The 26870-nt window shown below is 40.2% G+C and overlaps 1 protein-coding gene across 2 annotated transcripts in view; it reads left to right on the top strand.

Annotated features, from left to right (window-relative positions):
- Positions 1–14883: 14883 nt before the first annotated feature.
- LOC129171788 (Na(+)/H(+) exchange regulatory cofactor NHE-RF2) overlaps positions 14884–26870 on the top strand; it is a 37494-nt gene continuing 25507 nt past the window's right edge. For both annotated transcript variants that reach the window (XR_008566830.1, XM_054760801.1), the window contains exons 1-2: positions 14884–15341; positions 17089–17400. Coding sequence is in view for 1 of the 2 variants with exons in the window: in XM_054760801.1 (XP_054616776.1) it covers positions 15135–15341; positions 17089–17400 (519 nt within the window). In the remaining variant the exon portion in view is untranslated. The remainder of the gene's footprint in view (positions 15342–17088; positions 17401–26870) is intronic.

Here is a 26870-nt window from a genome sequence, read left to right as displayed (position 1 = left end):
GTATTGAAAATGGATGGATGGATGGACAAAAACATCACAATCGGTGGGATGTGTAACCCGGAAGAGTCTGCAGCTGTGCAATAGGCAGAGTACGTATTTCCCAGCATGCTTTGCTCTAGTTACCAAAACCATGTTCTTGTGTGTTCCTTACACAAGGGACCAACTCAATGCTATTTTCCAAACAGTTCCGAAATTGTAACACGGGCCAAATCTGGCCCTCAAACATAAGTAGTGCGAGTGCGTGTGCTATGTCTGCATAATGCTAGCAGTACTTGTGAACGTCGACAGCCGGAAGAACCCGCTGCATCCAGTCCCTTTAACATCTGCTCTTGCACATGACAGCAGTTGCATTACTATGAAGAAATATTGGGTTTAGACTGAAAAGAAAAAAGATTTTAAATTGAAATGTATATCAAATATAGCCAAAGTTATAGTTTTATAAGAAAATATAGGAATATTCAAATAATGAAGTTGTAATTTCTGGAGGAGAAAATGTCAAAATATTATGTGAATATAGTCAAAATTTTGGAAGAATAAAGTGATCATATTTTAGGAAGAAAAAGCATACTTTTATTATACTATTATTTTAGTATACTATTACTGTTCTATTAGAGTGGAATTTATTGCAAGATGTATTGTGACTGTGTATGCAGACAATGAAAAGCAGTCAGCGTTTGATTTACAGTCTGCTTGCATCGGGGCACTTTCAAAAGAAAGAAATGCAATACTGGAACATACGGTTTTACAAGAAAAAGGTTACAAAATTCCTCCAGGGACAAAGTCAAAATATTGCTTGAATAAGGCCTAAAATGTACCGTATCTTTCGACAATATAAATTATGATATGAATTTGAGATTGGATGTTATTGTCATTGTGCGGTGTACACAGCCAATGAAAATCACAAAGGAATTCACTAGAAGTGCAATGAAAGCAAGTAGTTTTTAATTTAAAAAATATTAAAAATGTATTTTCTCTTTCTAAAAATCTGTTGCTTTTGACAGGGACTTCGGACAATCCAGAAGTCTTGCTTTATACTTGTGATTACTACGGGTGTGGCAAAAAATCGATACATCCAACTACACTAGGTCCCCAACTTACGAAAACAATTGGTTCCAGACGACCGTTCGCAAGTCGATTTGTTCGTAAGTCCAACAAAAGGTAATATTACCAATGATATAGGTACTACATGTACGTGTATACATATACAGTATATGCGTATGTATGTAAATATGAGTTTGGATGCAGTAGTAATATTAAACGAGGATAATTCATGAAAAAAACAATAATAAAAGTGATGTAATAATACGTAATGATAAATGTTATTTACCTTTGAAGAGGAGTGGCCAAGCTTACGTCGTTGTGGTGGAGGAGGAGGAGGAGTTATTGAAAAAAGGACAAATGGTCGTCGTCGTTAGACTCTTCTAAAAGAGGTAGTGTTCTGTGGGTGGTGTAGAATTAAGCAGGCCTATTAACTCTTCATAAACTTTAATCACACGCTCTGTCCGGGTTGCATCGTACAGCTAGCTACAATTTAGCTTTCCATTTCTCCTTTAAACTCTCTCCCCAGCGTCTTCTTCTACCTGTTGGTCCCATTAGCAGTGTCACAGTGCCCTCTACTGGTCAAGCATGTAGCAGTATAAATATGGAGTTACTACAAGGCAAAATACATGCAAATATAGACCAGTCAGCTTGTGTTCGTATCTCCGAATGTTCGCAAGTCGGATGTTCGTAAGGTGGGGACCTAGTGTATTGCAATATTTATCTCGTCGTGTTTAATTATTACCATATTTTATGATATTTATTATAAGGTGCAGTCTCAATTACACGGTCTATTTCTGTAAGGCGCATGCTAAAACTTACGGTTTTAAGCCGGAGCCAATCCCCGCTGATGGCTGCAAAATATGAACTATGAAATCATTTTTTGGTTGCTCATTATTGTGAGCCATGTATCACAAATTGTATGGTATCGTGAGGTACCCAGAGATTCCCATCCCTTGTGATTAATGTGATTTTTTTTCTTGGAAATATATAAAATCTTTATTGTGGTGTGATAAATGTTCTCCTTTTCAATTCAAAGTTTCCTTCATACATTTCATCAACAGATACCACATTGCAGTGATGTGCACGTGCCTGGGGGAAGGTGATGAAAAATGAATTATGACAACATCAAATAAATATTTGGCCATTGAACTGTATTTCTTTCTTTTTAACATTTTCTTTAGTAAAAAATCTCTGAAATTGCACGTTTCCTGATCAAACACAGAGCAGAAACCTAAAATGAGGCTGCCACAACCGTTTCCTCTCGACTTAGTGCGCAAGCCTGCATACCGTGTGAGTGCACTCAGTGAGTGCAACAAGTCAAATGCAAGATACTTTGATGGTCTGCGGAATGAATGGATGAATTTGGACTGCCGAGATGGAGGATTGTTATACCCAAGCTCACCATGACATGATCAGACAGGAGAAGGAGGGTGCGTGTACTTCATAAAACATAAAAAACTCCAAAGGAGTCAATGACTCACCAGCCGTGAACCTCACCGCACGTCACTGCTACATTGAAACTGTACTTCAATTATTACAAAAAGTTCATATGAGGAAGTCTGCAGAGGTTCACCAAAGACAAAAAGAAGCAGACATGCCATGACACATTTGAAAAGGGACTAAACCTGCTCATTAAAGGCCTCTCATTGACAATTATTCATGTTCTATTTGTTGTTCTATTCCCGGAATCTGACAATCAGCATAATGTCTCGTATTGCAACTGGAAAAGTGAGTCTAATTCGACCCGGGAAGCACATGACAGGTCACAGGTTTCATGCCTCGGAATACTTTTTTAACTGTACACACTTGTGCAAAAGTACTAAAAAGGAAGTGATGGTGCTTGTCGTGATGAGGAAGAAGCAAATGTCACAACAAACGTCAGCGGGGCCCTGCGTGTCACATGGCCCTTAAGCACATTTACTGGTAGCAGCATTTTTTATTAAGAATAGATGGCTGTGATTAATGCGTATCGTCTTTGACTTTGGATTACGCAAACAAGCCATGTAAGGTAAATTTTCACTCTCCTTTGGAGAGGAAAGTCATCTGAAAAGTACACAAGCTGTCTTGCAACACCCTGGGCTTTCTGCTGTCGTATTTGGCGCTACACAATACGCCAAACCCTGTTTGTGGGAGGCAGGAAAAGACTTGCACAATATCTCTTTAAAAGCCAGCATTTGCGCAGGAAAACACACGCCGCACCAGCTGAGATGCTGCAACGGCAACACTCTGGATGTTCCTGTTTTCCCATGTTTCCAAAAAAGTCGTCAGACCACTAGCAAGCTTTTCCACGTTGCGTCACACCTTCACGAACAAGCTTAGGCCCAGACACAATGTGGCATGCTTCAGTTTGATGACAACGCAGGCTACAGGCCTCCCATGCACACGTGACATGACATGCACTACTTTATAAAACAGATGGGATACTCCAAGGAACTCTTTGGGAGCGTTTCTGCAGAAACTACTCAGACACAGTAATCTGCAGTGACTTTCATGGCTGGTGAGGCACTGACTCCTTTGGAGGGTTTTTTTATGTTTTATGAAGTACATGCACCCTCCTTCTCCTTCTTTGTACAGTTTAGTACAGGTTGCTCATAAAGAGGATAACCATCATCTGATGGACAGCCACTGCACTCACTGAGATTGTTCCATCCTGTTCGCTGCTTCTCCCAATTTCTGTATGTTTGGGTCGCCCGTGTTTTGTCCTGTGCTGGCTGATGTGGTAGTGATGTATGTGTTTATGTTCTGCAGAGCAGGAACCTGCTGGAAAACAGCATGTGTGCGGAGTCAAAAGCTAAATATTAAAAGCTAAATAAACAAATAACCAAAAAAAACGGAATAATTTACTGCTTAAAAAATGTTTTCAAATTGTTTTCATAAACTTCTCAGTCCCATTTACTTCTCAGTCCCATTTTTGTTCGTACCTTTTATCTGTAAATTAGTCCCAAAGGGGGCATGGAGAAAAAAAAATTGATATGTAAAAAAAAGAAAAGACATTTTTGCCAGAGCTCGCAAAACTTTGTAAACGATGTGAAGCTACTTCCGCCTTACAGCACAAACGGGAAGCCGTGCTCTTAAGTTGCTACACGACACAATTTCCCAGATTCAGTGGGCATTTTCATCTGTTAAACCTCAAATGGTGACACTTTGATCAGGAATTAGATCAGATACTTTAACCCCTTAATGCTAAACAATGCTATATAGAAAAGGCTCTCAGGATGCATTTTATTTAGGAAATCCTTCTTATTTTGCTTAGTTATTTCCAATAATACAAATTCCATGCTGGGATATAATTGCTATTTCTGCTATTTATCTTTTTATGCAGGGCGCCATGCAAGCACCAGTGCACTTGCTGCAAGAAAGACATCAGCTGCTGCTACTGCAGGAGGAAGGACTCAAAGTGGCGTGAAAGACAGTGAAACAAAGTCCGAACTCTGCAAAAAATGTGCCAGCGTAGCACGCTGCTCACCAAGTGACACAATCAGACCAGGCCTCTAATAATGTATTTAGAAGATCGGAAACAGTGAAAATATTCCCTTTCTTAATACTGAAGCCTACTTTGCGGAAGTTCAGTTGGTTTCAATTCGGTTGGGTCTTGAACCAATTAACTCATTCCATTCCAGCAATTTTTCAAAAGGCAACCCCTTCAGTTCCATCCATTTTAGACAATGTTGACTGACTTTTAAGGCACACAGAATATTGTGTTCTATAGCTACATAAAAATGGAAGCTACCAAAAAAAAAGTTTGTTTTTACCTTTTTTCGTTCTTTAGTAATCAGCAAGTTTCAGGAAAATATCAGTTCCCAACCAGAAAAGGGAGAAAACCAGCTTTTTGTGAAAAGATACATTTCAAGCATAACTTTCACATTGACCCAAATTTTTTGCTTTTGTAACGTCTCAAATATCTAAGCAACTACACCAACATAGAAGGGTTGTTTTACAATAACAATTTGTGTGCATGCGTTAAAATGTCCCTATAAACCTTCTGCACTCTACACTCCTCCATGCTCTTCCACTTCCTCCTTGCTGTCATGTGTGATTTGTCCCTTAAAATGATCCCTGCCGAACTCTTATCGAATGCACTTCTGCCACCTAGTGGCCCTTTTTGTGGCTTAAAACCCGCAAGAAAACCTAAAAGATTGGTATTGAATGAGTTGACCGCTACTGTGCATCTTTTGCATCCACTGATACGTTCCTGTGTAGATATGACTATTTACTAATCAGACACACTGTGGACGCAATTTTCACCTCGCCAAAAAAACATTTCCGTGTGGACGGGGCCGTAGTTTATGTGTTGGCTTGTCAGGTAGTTAGTTGGCAAGATTACACAAAAAGCATGGTTTGTTTGTTACTTTGTTGGTTTCGCAGTTCATTAGTTAGTACAATTCCACACAAAGTGATGGTTAGTTTGATTATGTGTTTGTTAGTTTGTTAGTCAGAATTACTCGAAAAGTTTGTTTGTTTGTTAGTTTGCTTATTTGTTAATTAGTTTGTTGGTTCCATAGTTTGTTAATCAGCAGGATTATACTAAAAATATTCTTTGTTCATTTGTTGGGTTGTAAATTTCTCGTTCATTTCTTGTTCAGGAAAATTCAGTTTTTTGGTTATTTCGTTACCCGATTTAAACAAAAAACGTGATTGTTTAGTTTGTTTCTTAATTCCTTTACTTGTTAGGATCAAGCACAAGCACAAAGTGTGGTTTATTAATTTGATTGTTTGTTGGTCATTTTTCAGAATTTTGCGAAAAATGTGGCTTGTTTGTTTGTCAATTAGCAGGACGGCGCAAAAGGCATGCATTGTTGGATTAAACAGTTTGTGAGTTGGTTGCATTATGCAAAAACTACATTTCTGATGTTTACTTTGTTGATGAGGGGTGCAAGGAAAATGCTCAATTAAACTTCAGTGAATGCTACTGAGTGCTTTGCTAGTTGTTTTGGGTGTCAGAGAAAGCAGGCACTTTACTGTCTGCAGCCGAAAATAAGGATGTGAGGTCATCGCCACACACACACACACACACTGACACACATCTGAAAACTGCCTATCTGGCAAAGGGCGCATGCTGAGAATGGGCTGTTGTTATTCATGGTCCGGTATTAGGATTGATCGGACCCGGCCTGCCTGGCACCGCCGCCCCTGTGCGTTTATCAGTATCAAGTGGCGGGAGACGGAGGAGCCGGCGGTGACATAATGGGGATGTTCAGAATGGACTATGATTCCCACCAAGACGTCTGGAAATAGCAGGCTGATGTCATTGGGAATGATGGTAATTAATGTGTCTGCGCTGTAACATCAGCTTGGACTGATAGCTGAGAATGCTGCAGGTTTTTTTTAGTGCACGCACACACACACACACTCATGCACACATCCATGATTGCAGAATTCACATGCAAAAAACTGTATGCTTGAATGGATATCTGCAGTATCATGCTATGCAAACACAATGTAACTTTGTCCTGCAAGTTGCTGATAAGCGGAGTATGACGTTTCCACACAGATGGAGTGTGCACATCAAGGTTAACACGTCAGATCCCAGCACTTGAATAAATGGATAGATGAATGGTTAGCGTGTGGAACCAGGATGGTCCCATGAGACCTTTTGCACATTGTCTAAGAGGCTGACTCAGTCACAGATGGTTCAGGATGCCTTGTTCCCACCAGAAAGTTATTTTGCATGTGACTCAGCTCGGTGACCTTGCACGTCAATGTGTTCACACATACAATGAGGTCATATAAGGGCACTATGGGCTACACGCTATTGTTAAGGCGAGAATGCAGTCATTGTTAGTGTACACAGGTGTGTTCCTCCATTGGAGTCATCCCTCTTTCATTTCGAACACCAACCCACCCGGCAGCCCTTGGCACTCCAAGCAACCAAAAATACACCACGTGCGTCAAGGTGGTGGAGCAATAACGCGACACTCTTCCCCTATTTTAAACGAAGATCCAGAACCTTATCTTTTTTAGGCTCAATATACGGAGGATGAGCTACAGGTTTTTAGAAGCTGAGAGAGAAGGGAGTGGTGATGGTGATGATGAAGTTGAAACGTCAGGGCATACGGGAGCCGAGAGAGTCAGGGCCGGCATAAGTTGGTGGTATGAATGCGGCGCTTGCCAAGCCATGCCAACAGAAATCGAGTGTTTCTGCTGCACACAGTGGCACACAGTGTTATTATCAATGGAAAGACTTGATGTATTTAACAAGGAGGACACTGCTCCAAGAGACTTGACAATTGTTAGCTCTAACAAACCCTGCAGTGGTAGAAACTTTTTCCACCAAAAGATGCTGCAGACCAGCTGGACCAGCCAGACAAATGTCCATTGAATAAGTCACCATGATATTCATTCTGATGCATAGTGCTTGATATCACAGCTATATACACAGTCACTCTAGCCGTGTCACTACACCAGAAAAGTAGTTCCTTGGTGTTAGCTCCTATAATAACAATGTTGCTATATCTTGGTTCATTTGCAGGTCACGCCATGTAAATGGCGATTTTTGGGTGTTTTTTTAGAGAGCTTTAAAGGCGGAATAGGTAAATCACAATTATGTTTGTTCTTGCGTGAAAAGCTGCCAGTACGAGGTGACTGTCTGAAACGCACAGGAAAGGGAAAGACGTGTGTTCTGTGTGTGTGATTGTGGAGGATGGGCAAAAAATTCCAAAAGAAGTGTGGTTTTCCTTTAAGGTGAGGACTGTTGAGGATGTCAAGTTGCATTAGTAGCTATAATTCTACATCACGTTGACCCTGCAGTTTTCCATTGTTTTCCAGGAATAACATCACATAACAAATAAGTAGTTGAAGTTAAGGGCTGTCTTTTTTATCTTGCACTTTCCACTGAAGGCATTTCCTTTTGTTCCCCCAAACGGGGCGCTCCCTGAAGCCAGGAAATTCTCCTGGAGTGGTTCCAAAAACTACTGCCTCTTTATTCCTCCACTATCACACTTCCCTGCCAAAAATCCTAGAAGTACAGTGCGTCCCAACCAGCCAGTAAACAAACAATCTGGTCATTCCAGAAACACATTTCAGCTACGTAGGTCTTTATGCAAAAGCCTTTGTTGTGGACAGACAACATTAGTGATCTCACTTGTTGCACTCCCACAGGAAATAATGTTCCTCGGTTTGCACTAGATTAAAAACAAACTTCCCAGAATGAAAGCCACACAGAACTCTCTATGAATGTGCACATATTTTTTTCTGTTTGTGCAACAACACTGCAGCTCTGCACCAGGACATGTACAACGTCTAAAAAAAAAAACCCTCCATTCCTTCCAGTAAGTGTAATGAATGCTGGCAACACCGGGTCACATTACATCACTACTTGCTTCCATAAATACTCATTTGGAGCCTCTGTCAACATGGCAAACTATTGACATTGACACAAGCTTTTATTGGCTGCATGTATTCACACTTGCAAGCATTCACATTGTAGTCGGATAAGACAAGGAAACATAACACTTTCATATGTAGGTCATAGCTGCAGATTTCCTGGAAGGCTTTTTTTCAACAAGTTCAACTGTGTCTTGCTTTTTTAAACATTCAAATGTTTTTTGGACGCATGGGAGACACCTGGGTTTACATTTTAGGATATATTTACATATATAATAAATGTAATCACTCATAAAACTATGTGCCAAACAGTCTAATGCCTCTTAAGTAGCAAATATACTGTATACATTAATACTGTATAAAAGCAATTGACTCATGCAACAGCACCCTCTTTAGCTAGCTCAGTGCTACTGCAAGCTAATGCTTGCATACTGTATGTTAATTTTGTTATTTTTGCGGTGCCAAATATCATTGAAAGGTATATTTCCTGTGTTTAAACCTGTGTGGTCAAATGATGACGTATTTAACTTCTTTTAAAAGTGGAGTCACTTCGAGACCCCTCTCTCTCGGAACTAGGCATGGAAAGCGGGGAAGTTAGGACAATTCCAAGGTCCCCTGACTGAAAGTGGCCCCAGTAAATAGGAAAAATTATTTTCCTGTCTGGTTGTGATTTTTTTAAAATATAGACAGATAACTATTAAAACAATATCTTGTATTTGGTACTAACTGATGTAAATATCCATACTGACCAAAAGTAAACCTCCATATTGACTGCGCACACCCCCATTGCTACATGAAATGGTTTGGTCCACTACTACCTTCTCTGTGCTTCATAGCTGCAGATGTTGCCTGTCAGTCTGTAGTTGTAGCAGAGCAGAGTGAAACTGTGCTGCTAGTGTCTATTAAAGTAATCTCTGGGAGTGAAAAAAGGAAAGAGAGAAAGGTGAGAGAAGAGAGGCAAACGAAAAGGGTGTCAATATGTGACCCGTTTTTTGTAGCCTGGCTTGTCTGTGTGTCCTGGAAATGAACCTGTTAGCTTAATTTGCACAATCAAATAAGCTAGCAACGTGTTAGCATGTTGTCTTAACCTACATCTCACTCCTTTTTAACCAGCATTTAATCCATCCATTTTCTATGCCGCTTCTCCTCATTAGGGTTGCAGGGGCGACAGGTGGGGGTACACCTTGGACTGGTCGCCAGCCAATCGCAGGGCACATATAGACAAACAACCATACACACTCACATTCATACCTATGGACAATTTAGAGTCACCAATTAACCTAACATGCATGTTTTTGGAATCTGGAAGGAAACCGGAGTACCCGGAGAAAACCCACACACGCACGGGGAGAACATGCAAACTCCACACAGAAATGCCCAACGGAGATTCGAATCCAGGTCTTCCCGATTTCCTGACTGTGACTGTGTGGCCAACATGCTAACCACTAGACCACCGTGCGGCCTCCAGCATTGAATCAGCACAGGTAAATGTTTAGCATGTATTATCAAATCAGTTGTCCGTCCCCCATTTACCAAATTTAACAATTTTACTCCTACCGGTCCGAGTGATGAAGTTGAGCAACACTGTGTTCAATGACATGTCATTTTGGTTTTTTTTAAGTCTTTCATAAATGTTAAAAAATGTTGTACAATTTTACAATCCAAATTACAGTGTGACTGTAAAAGATGACCTTTATCACATTTATGTTGGCTTGCATCAAATAGTGAATTTTATAATATATGCAGACTGTTGCAACGACAACTTACTAGCAGTAAATATTACACTGCTAGTATAGACAGACTTTATTGATCCACAAGGGAGATTGCTGGGTTACAGTAGCTCAATTGCAGAAGAAAAAGACAAACACTCTTCAGTAAAATGCAACGCAATATGAATAAAATATAATAAAATAAAAAGAATATGAGATAAACAAGATATGCATATTTACTAATAGTGTGTAGAAATATGGTAAGTACAAGTACATTTAGAAATGATACAAGGGAGAGCAGGCAGTACAGCACAATAATGTTGTGAATTATCTTTTACAGGCAGGTGAGGTAGTGTAGGGCTGGATGGCATGTGGAATAAATGAAGTCCTGTAGCGTTTACTGTGGTAACATAACTGGAGCAGTCTGTTGGAGAATGAGCTCCGCTGCCCCTCTATTGTCCGGTGGAGTGGGTGAGTGGTTGTCCATGACGGAGAGCAGTTTATCCAGTATCCTCCTGTCTTTCACTGTTGCAAACACCTCCAACTGAGTGACGATAACTTGTTCGGCTTTCCGGATCAGTTTGTCCGTCTGGTTTATGTCCTTTTTGCTGGTGCAGCTCCCCCAACAAACCACAGCAAAGTACAGGGCACTGGCAACCACAGACTGGTAGAAGATCTCCAGCAGCTTGCTGCACACATTGAAGGACCTAATCTTCCTCAGGAAATAGAGTGTGCTCATGCCCTTCTTGTAGACAGCATTGCTGTTGTCCTTCCGGTCCAGTCTGCTATTCTTGTGGACTCCCATGCACTTGTAGTGACCCACTACTGTTTGAACAATATCAAACAATCAGAAGCGAGACATTTGCACACCTTCAGAGTTGGAGTTATGTAAAGCTCTTGTTGGGTTTTAGAAAGCTGCCCGGGGTGGGGTGGGGGTGGGCAAGGTAATTTGCCAGCGCCCCTGCATGGAATACATTGGTGTCATATTGTTATGGAGCTTTTTTTTAAATTGTCTGTTGTGATATTTTTTTCCCCACTCGTGTGGCAGGCTTTTGCTCGAACACTCGAGCAAACGGAGTAAGCATGTTCACATTTCCAAAAGACACCCTTTGCCGCGTCAGATTCTTTGGTATTATGTTGAGCACATTTCGAGGACAGTTGTTTTGATAATATGCCAGAGATAAAGGAAAGTTTTGGACTAAATGTGTATTACCAGAGGGTACGTGCTTCTACCATCAGCTGTCTTGATGAGCTTTCCTCTACCCAGACTAGGGGAAACACAAGCATTGACATGGATGGAAATTAAAAAACACAGGAGACATTCGACCGTGTGTGCCAAGGTGGCAGTAAGTAATCTGGCACTAACTACTGGCAGTAAGTACTTTTTTTTCTACTTGATATAGTCTACAAATCTTAAAATAATAATTTGGGTTTTCATGCCAAATTTCAAGGCTAGATAAACAGGTACCGCTGCTCACTCGTCCTGTATCTTGCAGTCGCTGCATAGATCTGTCAGTGTCAGTCACTGCCAGCCAGATAACATACCTGTTGTGGCCCATTTTTCATGTGTGTTATATCAGGTGCTCAATTAACTGCTTTGTCAACAATGGAGGTGGCTTCCGAAACTGACATTGTGCCAGCCGACAGTGCTTATTCTGTAAATGATGGAAAAGCTAATGTATGCTCAAGCACCTGCCCTTTTGCCCTGCATGAGGAAAGTGCCCTTTCTGCTGATGGTGGCGCTGCAGGAAAGGTCAGATCATCACCAAAACCAATAGCGTTCACACTCTTGAGGTCATTAATGTTGTTAATAAATTTGACAAGATTTGGATGAAAACTTTTCGAGATAAATTCATTCTAATTTAAAAAATGTTGTCCTAATGGTGGCGCAGGAGGACAGGTCAGTGTTTCATTATCAAGGTGTTCTTCACGTATTCAACAAATAAGGTGTATGACAAAAAAACCTGGCCAACAAGTCATGCAAATCATTTCCTGGAGGCAAATAGATTCGGAGTCTGTAAAATGTGTTAGGATATTTGAGAGAAATAGGTGCATTAAATTGTTAATTAATTAGTTGCATTTTTGAAACGGAATCATAAATAATTATATTAACAGTATTTTAAAATGACTTCTTTTACAATTGACTTATATAGTCGATGACGTATATATTTAACTAATGACATTTGTATTTATTAATGGACTTTTAAATGATTTGATTATATATTAATTATATGTAATAACAATATTATTTCATGGCATTAATTATTGAATGACCTATTAATTTATTTAATAGTCCTTTATTTCATGATGCTGCAGCAGATTGAAACCTGTCGTGAAAAGCGCCACGGAATGCGACATGAATTGAATTAACCTGTCAATGTCATTTATTTATTCTTATATATTATTGTATATACCTTATATTTATTTAATTTCGGAACAAAACCATAAATATATTATTACAGGTTACCTGGCTGTTTATTTTCCGTGTTTTAACATGAATGAAGCGTAACAATGACGTTTAATTCAACACCAAGGTGAAACTTGTTTATCGGTTAATCCTTATGCTGCATATCAAACTAATAATATCACCCGAGAGGCCTTCTTTACAGCGGGGAAATCCCTAAATCATGCGATCCCCATGCAGTCAGCGTTTTTTCTGTGCACTAAATACAAGTTTAACTTTAATGGTAGGTTCGGCAGACAAAGATGCATCATGTTGTCATGCTTTTATAAGTGTATCCTGGGCAGAGAACGTGAGTTATAGTAGTGTATGTAGGGTAACCTGTGGCCCATCGCCCATATACGGACTGAAAGAGCATTTCCATCCATTGTACTATTTTTGAAAACAAATACTGCCTAAGAGGAACTGTTATAAAACATCTTACCCATATGATGGTCATGTTTTTGATTGTTGATCATAGTGTATATTGTTATAAATTCTGCATGGACTTTATTAAAACTGATGGTTCCTATAGGACGGAGGAGGACATCAGGCTTTGTTGTGGCTGCTTTCTGAGAAATGCTGCCCTTAGGATGCATTTAGTGTCCCTCTCCAGTGTACAATGTTCTTTGGTCTGATTTATTGTTCCACTGTAAAAAATATTGCTGGAAGCACAGACGCATCCAAAGTGCATTTCCAACAAATACACGCAGACAGTGTGCATGCACTCACCAGACACTGCGTTAGATACAGCTGCACAGATCCAAGACCACAATAATCTTGCAAGAAACCATCTTTGTTGTGTTTGTTTGCGTGCAGCCTGTGTAACAGTCACTCTTTTTTTTTTGTTTTGTTTTTTACAAGCCAAAGAAGACAGTCTGTGCAAGCCAGCTGAGGTCAGGTCTGGACACCTTGGGGTGTGTGGTTCTCCAGCTGTGGTGGGCCAGGAGTGAGGCATTCATTGGTTGTTTGTGGGGGGGGGTAGACGCTTCTGGGAAACAGCCTGGGCCTAATTGGAGCCTGACTCATCTCACGTGTCTCCACTTAAGGAGAGCGAGGATTCCGCTGCTTCGGGTATGGTTGGGGACCCTGGTGTGGATGGTTTCTTGGCCCTCCTGGACTGACAAGGGTAGTGGTATTGCCGTCGATATAAAAAAAAGTTATGTTTTTTTTTTTTGGTTTGGACTTGACAGCCACACACTACTAACACTGCTACTACTAATAACAATAAATAATAACATTCTACATTACACAATATATTATTAGAATATGCACTAAACAAAAGTACAGCACAGGCCAAACGTTTGGACACACACAACACAATTGATGCTCCCAACCCCATTGAAAAGGCAAGGAATTCCATTAAGGAACCCTGACAAGGCACACCTGTGAAGTGAAAACCATTTCGGGTGACCAACTCATGAAGCTCACTGAGAGAACATCAGAGGGTGGCTACTTTGAGGAATCTAAAATATAAGACGTATTTAGAGTTATTTCACACTTTTTTTGTTAAGTACATCATTCCACATGTGTTCCTTCATAGTTTTGATGCCTTCTGTGAGATTCTACAATGGAAATAATCATGAAAATAAAGAAAACGCGGTGTGTCCACTACGCTGCACTGTACATTAATATTTATTAGTCTATATATACTTTCTGTAATAACAATAATAATAATCCTAATATTGACAATGATAATATCATTTTGACACAACTGAACACAGAAAAGCAGTCTATAAAAAGGGATTTTAGCATTTAGTCTAACAATCACAACAACACCAATAGTAATAATATTTGTAGGAACAGTTTATTTTCAATTACATTTATTTATAATAGTTTTTTGCAGACTTCTTTTTTTGCAGATTATATAAAATTTACTTACATAGGCTTATAAAATATTCTTTGTACCGTAATTAAACTTTTACTGTATTACATAAACATATTGTACAGTGTGAGTAAAGTGTATAAGCGCAAGACTTTTCAAAGTTTGGTTTTTTGCCCCCTTGTGGTCAATATGAGAAGTGCAGGTGCCAAACTTGAAGTCTTGTCAATTATATCATTGGTCATTGCAACAATTATTAAACAGGCATTTTTAAGGCATTTAACAATAGTTATAATACAAGGAAATGTGTTTCTTTTGTGGCTGTGGTTTAAGATCTTCTAAATACCACCACAATAATAAACATACTGTGGAGACAAAATATGAAAGCGTCAACGAAAACTACTAATTTCATTGCTGTGTGAAACTGTAGTGTAGTGTTTTTGCCGCTTGGAGTCGCTGTTGCACTATGTTGTGTGCACCATTAGCTCGAGTGAAGGGGGTGGTGCTGTTGCTGGTGCATGAAGCCCCACATTGGCGGTGCAAAACTAAGGGAGCAGTTGTTATGGTTAAATGTCGAGGGGAAAAGTTGGATTGAAACGTGATGCGTTAAAATCGATCATGCTGCACTGGAGGCGCTGAGAATCAGCTTTCAGAAGTTCTCCTGGATTGAACACATGGAATTTCCTAATTTTTAAACCACTTGGTTGCAAGTGAGCGTAATTGGCAGATATGTGTTTAGTGTTTAACTAGCACCCTTGCATTGTTGTTTTTAACCTGACGGATTAAAGCACAAGAGGACATGGCGAGTGAGCGGAAACCGAGGCTTTGTGTCATGACAAAAGGGGAGAAAGGCTACGGATTTCACTTGCACGGTGAAAAGGGCAAGACTGGACAGTACATCCGCAAAGTGGAGCCCGACTCGCCTGCAGAGGAGGCGGGCTTGCGAGCGGGGGACCGTGTGGTCGCAGTGAATGGTGTGAATGTGGAGAGAGAAACTCACCACCAGGTATTAATGATAATAATGCATTGTGTTCATGATGAACAATACATCAATATGTGTACCCCACAAATATATTTACTGTATTTCAATCATTTTCAGTATGTTTAATTTTTTATTTCATGTTTTTTTTATTTGATTTGATATTTTATTAGAACGTTATTTGTATTTATGTTTAAATTGTTTTATTATTTTTATATTATTTTGCTGAACTATAGTATATTAAAGTGACCAAATATGATCCCCAATAATGGCGCTAACTGATATGCAGTGTACATTTCTGTACCCCTAAGTGACTTTTTTTTGTCCGATTTAGAGGCTCACGCTCACAAAGCAAATAAGCACAAAAAAGCTGTTGACCAGGAACACCAGTTGAATGTATCATGTTGACAGTCATTACCGGAAAGTGATGTGTCACTTGTGTAGTGAGAATATTACAACTTCCTGTTCTCTAAATTAAGACCTACAATTACTGTATACTACAGCCCACATTTGGCCCATTAGATAAACAAATGGCACTCTGAGGTAACTGTTCAGACCTTTTCCATTGCTAAAAATGTACAAAAATTTTATTTTGAGTTTTATTAATTTTGTTTGTGCGAGGTGGTGGTTATCATTAATTACTGGCGGGAGGAACGATCCCATTCGTTGCATTGCAAACATGTACCCGTGCATGAGCAAGTGATCATACAGTGGGGTTTGACTTTGTGGATTAGTTTTGTGTCTTTCTTTTTTATCTTTTGAGCAAAGTGGTGGTTATCATTAAACAGGACAGTCCTGTTTAATGATAACATGTCCTGCTATAATAGGACATGTACATACCACTCACAAGTGCTCTTGTGTGTGCGAGCCTTTAGTACCGTGGGATTTGACTTTGTGGATTATTTTGAGTCTTTTTTGGAATTTCAATGATGGGGCAGTTATCATTATCGACTGGTGGGAGGAGTGTTTGCGTTATTTATATGACATGTGCTGTATGTAGTACTCACATGTGCTTGTGGGTGAGCAGGCATACTGTGAGATTTGACTTTGTGCTTTACTTCTAGTCTTTCTATTCATTTAAACTATGAAAAGTGGCAGCTATCATTTATAATTGGCAGGAGGAGAAATCACCCTGACTACATAATGCAAGTATGAGCAAGCACACTGTGAGGTTTGACTTTGTGGATTAGTTGTAGTGGTGGTGGTTATCAGTAATAACTGGCAGGAGGAGCGATTGCATCGATTTTATGCACTTTGTAGTGCTCACCTTTGCCCACGCATGAGTAAATGTACCATGGGGTTTGGCTTTGTGGATTGTTTTTGAATCAATCTGTTTATTTCTATCGTGCAAGGTGGCAGTTGTCTTTAATAACTGGCTGGAGGAGTGATCATATGAGTTATAGAGCATGTGTCCATGCATGAGCCATTGAGCGTTTTGACTACGTTTTTTAAACTTCTATTATGAAATGTGGTACATATCATGAATAACTGGTTAGAGGAGTGATCGCATATATTATGTGACACACAAGTTACGTGTCAGCATGAGCTTGTTTGTGAGCGAGCAAGCATACGATGGGGTTTGACTGTGGATTATTTTGTCTTTCTGTTTATTTCCATTTTGCACAATGCCGGTTATCTTTTTTAACAAGTGGCAGGAGTGACCATATCTTTTATATGACAGTACTGTGAACTTTGTGGATGATTTTGAGTCATTCTGGCATGGGGAGCAAACCCATCAATAATATAACATGTCAACTTTTCTCCCATCCTTCAGGTAGTACAGCGGATCAAGGCTGTGGACAACGTGACCAGGTTACTGGTGGTGGACCAAGATACGCACGAATGTCTGCGCAACCTACGCCTCACGCCCACAGAGGAGATGGCTGTCCCTGGAGCGGAGCCGCCTCCCCGGTTCACTCCTCCGCCGCCCCACCCAACCCCTTCCCCGTCGTCTTCGGTCCCATCCTCACCCAGCAAGAAGAAGCAGGAGAACGGCTCGGCGGTGTTGCAGTCCATGCTGCAGAGGAGTCAGAGTTGTCAGGTGCAGAAGCCGACCAGGAGGCTACCATCATCAGCTGTGAAGAAGGTAAACGTGTCCCTTCATTCAATAATCACTGACACAAATACAGCCATTTCTCAGGTTGTCAAGGCTATAAAAGCAGTAACCTAGTGACAAACCTTTATGTCAGGAGTCACCAACGCAATGCCCACGGGCACCAGGTAGCCCTCATGACCACATGAAGCACCAGCAAGCGTGGTTTTCATACAGGTTTTCAGTTAATGTATACACTACAAAAAATTGCATTCTGAAATACAAAATGCAGGTGGACAAAAATGTCAGATCAATACTGCATTCAATTTATTTGCGTTTCAAGACGGTTATCACAATACCATTTCATGGCACCCTTCCATTAAGGAACCAACAACAGTATCACGCAGTGGAAACAATACAAGGCTTCTTTGAGTCTTGAACAAAGCATTCCTTCACATATGCTGACAAAAGTAAACAGATGCATCAGATAGCAGGTAGTGGTTGATACCAGAGGCTGGTAGAGTAGTTGTTTTGTTTTTGTTTTTTAAATCAGAGCATGAACATTAAAATAGACAAAATTATAAAATAGGAATGCGCAAATTCAAATACTGGCCAACAATATAACTTGAACTAAAACAATAAATTACATTAAATCTTGATAAAATCATAAATGTAAATTAATGCCAATTCAGCCACAAGAAATTATTAATTGTCAGTACAATAGGCTCAGCTGGCAGAGGGTACATAGAAATACACAAACAAAGCAGCCTGTGCATACAGCGCTCTGTGTCCAGCCACTTTGTGTCTGTACACGTGTGTGTGTGTGTGTGTGTGTGGTCTCTCACAGGTTGCAAACGCTAGAAGATTGTGTTGACTTTGAGCGACAGTTTCTTGATTTGAGCAAAGGAATGCAAGCGATCCATACCTTCAGTGGATGGACATGAACGCAGGCGCCTCAAAGACTTTGTGTGTAGTCATGCGACTGGCTGGTTCCGTTTGATCAGCAAACGTGGAGTCAAACGTGACGAGTGATTACGTTGGATTGGTGAAACGAAGTCACGTGAAAGCGTCCAAGGCAGAAGTCTCTCTGACAACCCAAAACAAATAACTCTTGCAAGCAATAATAGATACCATAAATTCCGATGTATCAGTCACACCCAACAAATTTAGAGGAACAAACAGATTTGTTCTTATATAAGGCGCACCGGTACATAAGCCGCAGGTGTGCACGTCAGAAAATGATTTAGTCTACAGAAAGACGTTACACAATAGGGTAACACTAACCTGTCTCACGACGGTCTAACCCAACGCTTGGTGAATCCGTGTCAGAACTGAGCAGCATCCTAATTCCTTCATAACACACATCGGTTCTTTCGCTCTCTTTCGGTGAACTGTGTCCTCCTTCAACTTGCAGTAGTCCGACGTGAAGCAGCCATGTTTCCTTGTCTTGGCAGCCAAATCCATTGCCATCCATCCATCTTCCATGTCGCTTATCCTCAAATCCATTGCGTTTAACTTGAAAGCGGCATCCATTTCATTTCTTCGTGTATGTTCTACGACGGAAGCTTGTCACTACCGGGTTGTCACTGCAAATGTGCACAAAGCGTCTACATTCCGGTACAGTAGGTGGCGGTATGCACCTAAACATTGGTTGCAACCCTCCATAAACAAGAAGAAGAAGAAGGTCTACATCCGGTCGTTTATTTTCAGTAGTGAGAGTTAGATGGATAGATAGGTACTTTATTCATCTCCAAGAGAACACAGCATTTTATGTTTTGTTTTATATGCTTTAGTGTATCTGTATTTCTATTTATTGATATATAGCAGTGGTCATTAACTTTTTTTGTTTTTTAACCCACGGACCGGCTTGTGTTCGCACAAATCTCCCACGGACGTGGGGGATGTGATTTCGTACATTATAGCGATCTAATTCATCTTATTTATTATGTATTGTGTAAAACTAAGACATGAATAACATCAAATTAAAAGCACAAAATGAATGCCGACCCACCATCCACCAGTTCAACTTCAAGCCAAGTTTTTCCAGAGAGATTATTACATCGCTGTTTGACGTGTGTGGTAAAAGCTAGCATGAATTAACTTGAGACAAATGTGCACATTAGCACTCAATAAGTCATCAAAACTTACCTTTATGCATTCCCACATAGTGTCAGTATTTGACACCAAATATCAGGTGAAAGAAAAATGGTAAAAATACAGCAGTAGTCTATCTGTGCGGCATGAGATAAAGTTAGCACACGCACAATGGACATGCGTCAAGTGAGACGGATGTAACAGAGATAATCTGCCACTTTTCAAAATAAAACACGAAAAAAAAATGAAATAATGGAAATTATTTTTTCTTCCTGTGCGGCCCGGTACCAAATGACCCACGGCCCGGGGGTTGGGGATCACTGATGTATAGGATACGTGAGCGGATATGACGTGTACGCTTGTGGCGCTACGTACATTGCATAAGGTCTACGCACAAACTCCAGTACGTCCCCTCTTTTTTTGTTGTTTTCATTCAACATAACAGGCTTTGCAATCTTGGCAGTATATTTATGTTTTTTATTGAATAATCCAACTCCAACAAGTTTTACATTTGATTTTAGTATAAACTGTGCTCACTGTGAACTGGAGTGTGTGCATGCATAACTGGCTCCACTCAACAAGAGCAGAGGTTTAGCAAACACGCGAGACTGGTGGCTTCGACATCTGCTGAACTTTTTTCTGCCCTTATGATGGACTTTCTTAGTAATAGCGTTTTAATATTTAAAGGATTAGTAGTGGTTCTGAAGCATAGGAGATGTCACAAGATTAGAACATGACCACACCAAGAATCATGGGGAATGTAGTTTTTAGCCACATATTAGCTGCACCGATGTATAAACCGCAGGGTTACAAATTTGAGAAAAAAAGTATCGTCTTATTCACCGGAATTTAGGGTAGATAAAAATAAGTAGCGAACATAATCTAACTCAATGTAACGGAGTAAAAGTTGTGCTTCTTAACAAAAATACTTAAGTAAAAGTAAACAGTATGTTGCAATAAAATTACATTAAAGTACATTTTTCCCAAAAAGTTACTTAAGTAAATGTGACCTGGTACTACCCACCTGTGGTGGATACTTTCATCTTCAAGTTTAGACTGCATTAGTGCATGTATATTTTCTGAATGTGTCCTCAGGCGAGGAAGGCTTTTTTTGCTGAAAACCTTCCAGATGTTGTGTTTTAGAAAAGGTCACAAAAAAAAAAGTTCAGACGGCATGACCTTTTGAGAAATGAGACTTTGGCGGCGGCTCTGCAAAACAGGAAATCCACAAAAACTTATTTTCACAATGTTGCATCGTAATCACTTAGAGTTGTATTTATTTACATGCTGTTATAGCAGGGGGTGAACATAGGACATTAAAGCAGTATCATTGTCCTTATTCTGGAGCCCTTAAGCTACTCTCTGCTCTCACACAACATGTGTTCTCACTTAGACTTTCAACAAGAGCACGCCAATCAGTTATATTCCCAAATGTGTGTGTGGTTGGCTTTTGTGACCATTGGGGAGGAATCCCAGCGAGTCAGCTCGGGGGAATTCTTAATGAATTCTTCTTTGTGTTTTGTGTCTAAGGAAAGCTCGAACCGCAGTGCAACGACACTAAGCAGCTCAATAGATTTTAGGTGCTCCACTTTTGAGTTTACAAGGCAGACCACTGTTTTATGCTGATGCAGCACATTACATTGAGCGTGTACTTGTCACTTGTCCATGCAGCTTACCACAGCGTGATACTAACAAACTAGAAAAGTGCATTGATTGCGCATTTGAGTTTGCATGGAACACAAGACCTCCACTAACTAGTTAGTTAGCTTGAGGAAGTGGGGCCCCTCTGACATGGGGGGGAAACAAAGTATGTGCAGGGTAGTTGAGTCATGCAGCGTGGGGGATAAGTTGGTGTTTTTGTAACTACTTTTGTGTGTAAGACTGCACAAAACGTTGTAGTAAAATACTGTAGATAAAAAGGCAAGTCCTATGGCAACATACTCCTTGCAGGATTGTGTTGTGCATCTGCTGCACTTAAACTGCTGGTAAAATGCCACATTTTCTTATAAAAACCTGTGATACAAGTGTAAAAAAAACCCCACAACAACAGAACATTGCAGTATTAATATTAATACATGACATCATAGCGGCCCGCATGGTGGTCTAGTGGTTAGCACGTTGGCCAACACAGTAACAGCTTGGAGATCGGGAAGACCTGGGTTCGATTCTCCCCTGGGCATTTCTGTGTGGAGTTTGCATGTTCTCCCCGTGTGCGCGTGGGTTTTCTCCGGGTACTCCGGCTTCCTCCCACATTCCCAAAAACATGCAGGTGAGGTTAATTGGTGACTCTAAATTGTCCATAGGTATGAATGTGAGTGTGAATGGTTGTTTGTCTATCTTTGCCCTGTGATTGGCTGGCGACCAGTCCAGGGTGTACCCCGCCTGTCGCCCGAAGTCAGCTGGGATAGGCTCCAGCATGCCCCCGCGACCCTAATGAGGAAGAAGCGGTATAGAAGATGGATGGACATCATAGCTACACCTTACACATATTTTTTTTATTGTAATTGTTATACAAGTGTAAAAATAAGCTAACCACTGTAAACATAAACAATAATCAAATTTTACTTGGATAAGAAGTGAGGATATGTATGGATATTGCTTTTGAATGTCAGTTAACATTACTTTGTACGTTTTCATTCATCTTTTTGTAGAAGAAAAAGCAAAACACAGTCTGGTTTGAGCAAAAACTAGTACTGTTTTGGAAAATTTTACATTGTACCACTATGTCGTTTTAGAGTTGGAGTTGCCACTGCATTTTGCCATCATGTCAAGCATTTGGCTTTTTGTTTTTGTTCATTTTAATTTTAAAAAGTCCTACTAAATTGTAGCCTAAACAGGTCCCTACTTTTATGTGAAATTAAGCAGATTCAATTTAAATTACAGGAATGTGAATATTCAAGTATTTTGGCAATCCGGCAAAAGGCAAGTGCCCATTACACTCATCTTTTTTGCCTTCATGGCTGACATTCTTATTATTATTTTGCACTTTATTTGCACTCCTTGACTACGCCTTTATTAGTCGCATTGCAAAGGTTGAAAGTACATAAGGTATGAAAAATAACCATTGCTAACAACCAGAATGACTCAAAATAATCCACTAAGTCCGAAGTTGCTCTTCCAAACAGTTATTATAATGATAACCGTCACCTTGCACCATAAAAATAAACATTAGAAAGAACCACAGTGACTCAAACTAATCCACAAAGTCAAGCACATGGTCGCTCAATGTAAATGTGTCATATTCTTAATGCAAGTGCTCCTACAACAGTTATTAATGACAGCCATTACCTTGCATCATAAAAATAACTATTAGAAAGAATCACAATGACACCAAATAATCCACAAAGTCAAGGCACATGGGTGCACAGAGTGACAACAACAACATTTACAGTATGTGTGGATCTAAACGACACACACACACACACACACACGCTCTCATGTAGGCCTTCAGGTATAATCGGTCACACATTTGTCCAGTAAACATCCTCCAAGTGTGTTTTGTTGCCGTGGTTTCGCTCATGGCCAGGTTTTGTTTTTGCTGCATTCCTCACATGTTTACTTTTCTTTTGATGAGTGACGCAGCAGGGGAGGACGCTGACAGACAAACACCGAGACAGTCTGTCACTTGTCCTGCTGCACGTGTATAAATATACAGTACGTGCATAGTACTGCGCCAACACCCTCCTATGTATTGTCTTACCTGAGGTGTCACAACTCTCGTCTTTGCACCCTCCATGTTCATGTGGGCGTGTCCCTTTGCCACCAAAGTTACTGTAAGTGTCAGGTGTCACTTGCTCAGCAGAAACCTTTTTTTGTACCTGGCAACACGAGGACGCATACGGACACATGTGAAACACTGTAAGCCACAACATGAGCCTGAACGCCCAACAGATGCAACCCTCGAATCCACAAGTGATCGGTATTGTTGGTTTGTTCATCAGAAGAATCCGGCAAAAACTGCGATGCAGATTTCCATAAAACTGTGTGACTAATTTGCACATGTGCATAACAAGAACTGGTTCAATTTTGGTCGGTATAAAAATGTGGCTACAGGAAGGTATTTTCTTTCATCACATTGTTTGAAATGGACACTGATTGCGCCTCCTGCTAGTTATTGATGATGGGTGCCACCTTCCACAAAAGAAATAACCATTACAAACAACATCAGTGTCTCAAAATAATCCATCAAGTCAAAGTACACTCTGGGCATATCATGTAGTTGATGCGATCGCTCCTCACACCGGGTCATTACTGACAGCAATTACCTTGCATATTAGAAACAACCATTAAAAAGATCTCAAAATAAGCCACAAAGTCAAAGCACACAGGTACTCAGCATAGACGCATCGTATCAGTAATGCAACTTCTCCTCACACCATTAGGAAAAACCAGAATGAGTCAAAATAATGCACACAGTCAAAGCACTCTGTGGACATGTTGTATAATTAAAGTCCTCCCGCCAGATATTAATGATAATTGCCACCTTGCATAATAGCAATTACCATTACAAAAAAAAAACACAACAACTTGAAATAATCCGCAAAATCTTTAACAAAGTTGCAGTAATGTGTGTTATGATGCAGTGGAAGTAAACATGAATGCAGTGGATGCACTTTCGCTTAAACAGCTTGAAACTGTCCTTTGCCAGGAATCATTTGTGATGCTGACCACAATCTTTCCACCTCTACTGAGTGAACTTTCTACATGCACATTCAGCAAATTCTTTAGCCAGACATGTTCCTGGCTCTTATTTTGAAGGGATTGCACATTGTGGGACTTCTCTTCCTGGCCTCATCCTCTCAGAACATCTTGTGTTGTATTTCTTTCCAGTCTTGTTCCACTTCTAATCCGTCACTGCCTCGCCAAGTTTGTTAGAAATTAAACAAATCGTTGTTGCTATGGAAATCATGCTCTGCATCTCAATTAACCACGCTGGAAAGAACGTAAAAGCCACAAGTTAAAGCAGTGTCGTATCCAATGTTTGTCAAGATTATATAGGAGAACATACTGTTCTTGTGAGGATTTAATATGAATTTGTATACAAAGTAATGCAATGCAATAAAAAATTGATTGCATTTTGAGGGGGTTACTGGAAAAAGGCTCTTTGTATAACGATAATGTCTTAATGGCAAAATCACCATGAAAAAAAATCCTGCTTTTTTGAGACTTTTGCAGCATGCATTAAAACCAGAAAAAATAGAATGACTCAAAATAACCCAAAGAGGTGTGCACAGTGTAGATATGTCATTTAATGAATGTGATCGCTCCTCCGCCAGTTATTAATGATAACTAGCACCTTGCATATTCGACACTACGTTCCATGCACAGCAAACCTAAAAACAGAATAAAAACAGTTTGGAGTAATCATAGTGCACAAAAGTTGGGGCTATCACACAAACATTGCACTTTGCAGTATGTTTACAGTACATCATGTTTTTGTCCTGAGTTTGTATAGTGAATAAGCACGGCTCTGAATAAATAATTCCCGCAGCTCATTTCATTGTTGTCGGAATGTGAGCGCGATCTGTTGATTTTTGACAGTGAATAGAGGTGTAGCTGCTACCAATGTCTTCTCCTCTGTCTCCAAGACTACAGGGAGGAGAAGAAGCAGTCGCAGCAGCAGCAGTTGATAACACTGAAAGTTTTTTTTTGTTGTTCAAGGGCAATGTAGTGTAGCGAGTGGCGAGTTATGGTTTCCAACTATGGTGAGGGTTTAATGCTCATGTCTAGGCTCCAGTAAAAGCATAGAGAAAAATCACAAATGGGCAGGATGTCCTACAAATAGCGTGATTTGCAGACTATAGAGCGCACCGGAATGTAAGCCGCACCCACTAAATTTAAAGAGAAAAAAAGATTTGTACATATATAGGCCGAACGGGCCTTTAAGCTGCAGGTGTCTCCGCCGTAACATGGGATATTTAGTGCACAGAAAGATGTTGCACAAAGATTTTTTTTTTACTTTTAATTAAATAACTGCTTTTTTCCCCAAACAGTGCGTGTAACATGGCAAGTTACAGAGTAGCCTACCAGTAAAATCATTCATTGCTGTCCTTGTCTTCCTCCTGGGAATGAAAACCACTAAAGTGGTCCTCTTCAAGTGTCTGAACTGAACAGCCCCACAATTCCGTCAGCACACATGCCACCGGTCTCTCTCCTTCTTTCATTGTCACTCCCAGCGCCAGGCTCACCCCCGCACCGAGGCGAATCTGCCAGTCCAGCAGTCCAGCCCCCCAAAACCCGCCGGTGACAGTGGACGTCCCGACACAGGTCCACATTCTCAAGATTCACCGGCAGCCCCGAACAAAAGATCGATCAACTTCAACCTGAAAGCCGCGCATCACAGGCACCTCTCAGAGTGTTCTCCATGATGAGCAGTGATGTGCGGATCGATACTAAAATATCGATAACTCTGATACCAAATCTTTAGGCTCTAAAATAGATTCTCAAATCTATTTACAAATATTCAGATATTGATACTTCAGTCATTTGAGATATCATTAACAGGAACACAGTGGAAAGTAAATTATTGAGACCTTGTATAAATGATATTCTGTTGTTTAAAATAAATGAATAAATTACTCTGATGTCTTATATTCTTTATTTTATACTCGACATGTTAGGCGTATTTGCACAAAGTATCGATATCAGATCATTATCTCAGATAACAGCCTGAACTTTAGTCAGTATCGAATCAAAAAATAAATCAGTTGTATCACACATCACTATAAGACGCGCACACGAATGACTGCCCCGAAGCACACGAGATTTCGCAAGACCAGAATGCGAACACAAATTAGCCGCACCACTGTATAAGCCACGGGGTTCAAACCATGAGAAAAAAGTAGCGGCTGATACACCGGAAATTATGGTCAAACAAAAATCTGTGAATGTGTGGGGTCGTAAACACTGAATGTCAAATATGCAGGAATCCACTGTATTATATTGAAGTGTGTGATTATTCTACTTTTCTTAGCCACATTTTTATTGTTCTAGTTGTGTTCAACTGGTGTACCACTTTGACTTAAAATTGTTTTGTGCATTTCTTTAGACTTAACATCTGGAGCTCATGTTTAGTACCCCCAGCCGCCCCCCTTTTTCCATGTCAAATACCAACTATGTTACATCAAGACACAGGGGTTTGGATAATATATCAGTGTGTTGGATGTAAAAGGGACCTGAGGGGGGAAAGGCGAGTATGTGTGTGTCTCCTCAGTAAGTTGTGTAATGCAGGAGTGTATTGTATGATGGAGCACAGCGTTGATCATTAATGTAAATGTGTGTTATTAACCCTGAGGACATACGCTATCAATTACAATGTAATCACCCGAGCTTTTGTTTGTTTTTTTACTGCGTCATGAATGCAATTTTAATGCTGAAAAACAGGCCGGACATCTCTTTATGTAAGAATCACGGTGCCTGCTGGAAGGTAC

Source organism: Dunckerocampus dactyliophorus, chromosome 18 (genome assembly GCF_027744805.1).
Source record: "Dunckerocampus dactyliophorus isolate RoL2022-P2 chromosome 18, RoL_Ddac_1.1, whole genome shotgun sequence".
NCBI lineage: Eukaryota > Metazoa > Chordata > Actinopteri > Syngnathiformes > Syngnathidae > Dunckerocampus > Dunckerocampus dactyliophorus.
The sequence above is the reverse complement of the archived record's forward strand: the minus strand, read 5'-3'. Positions and strand labels throughout refer to the sequence as shown.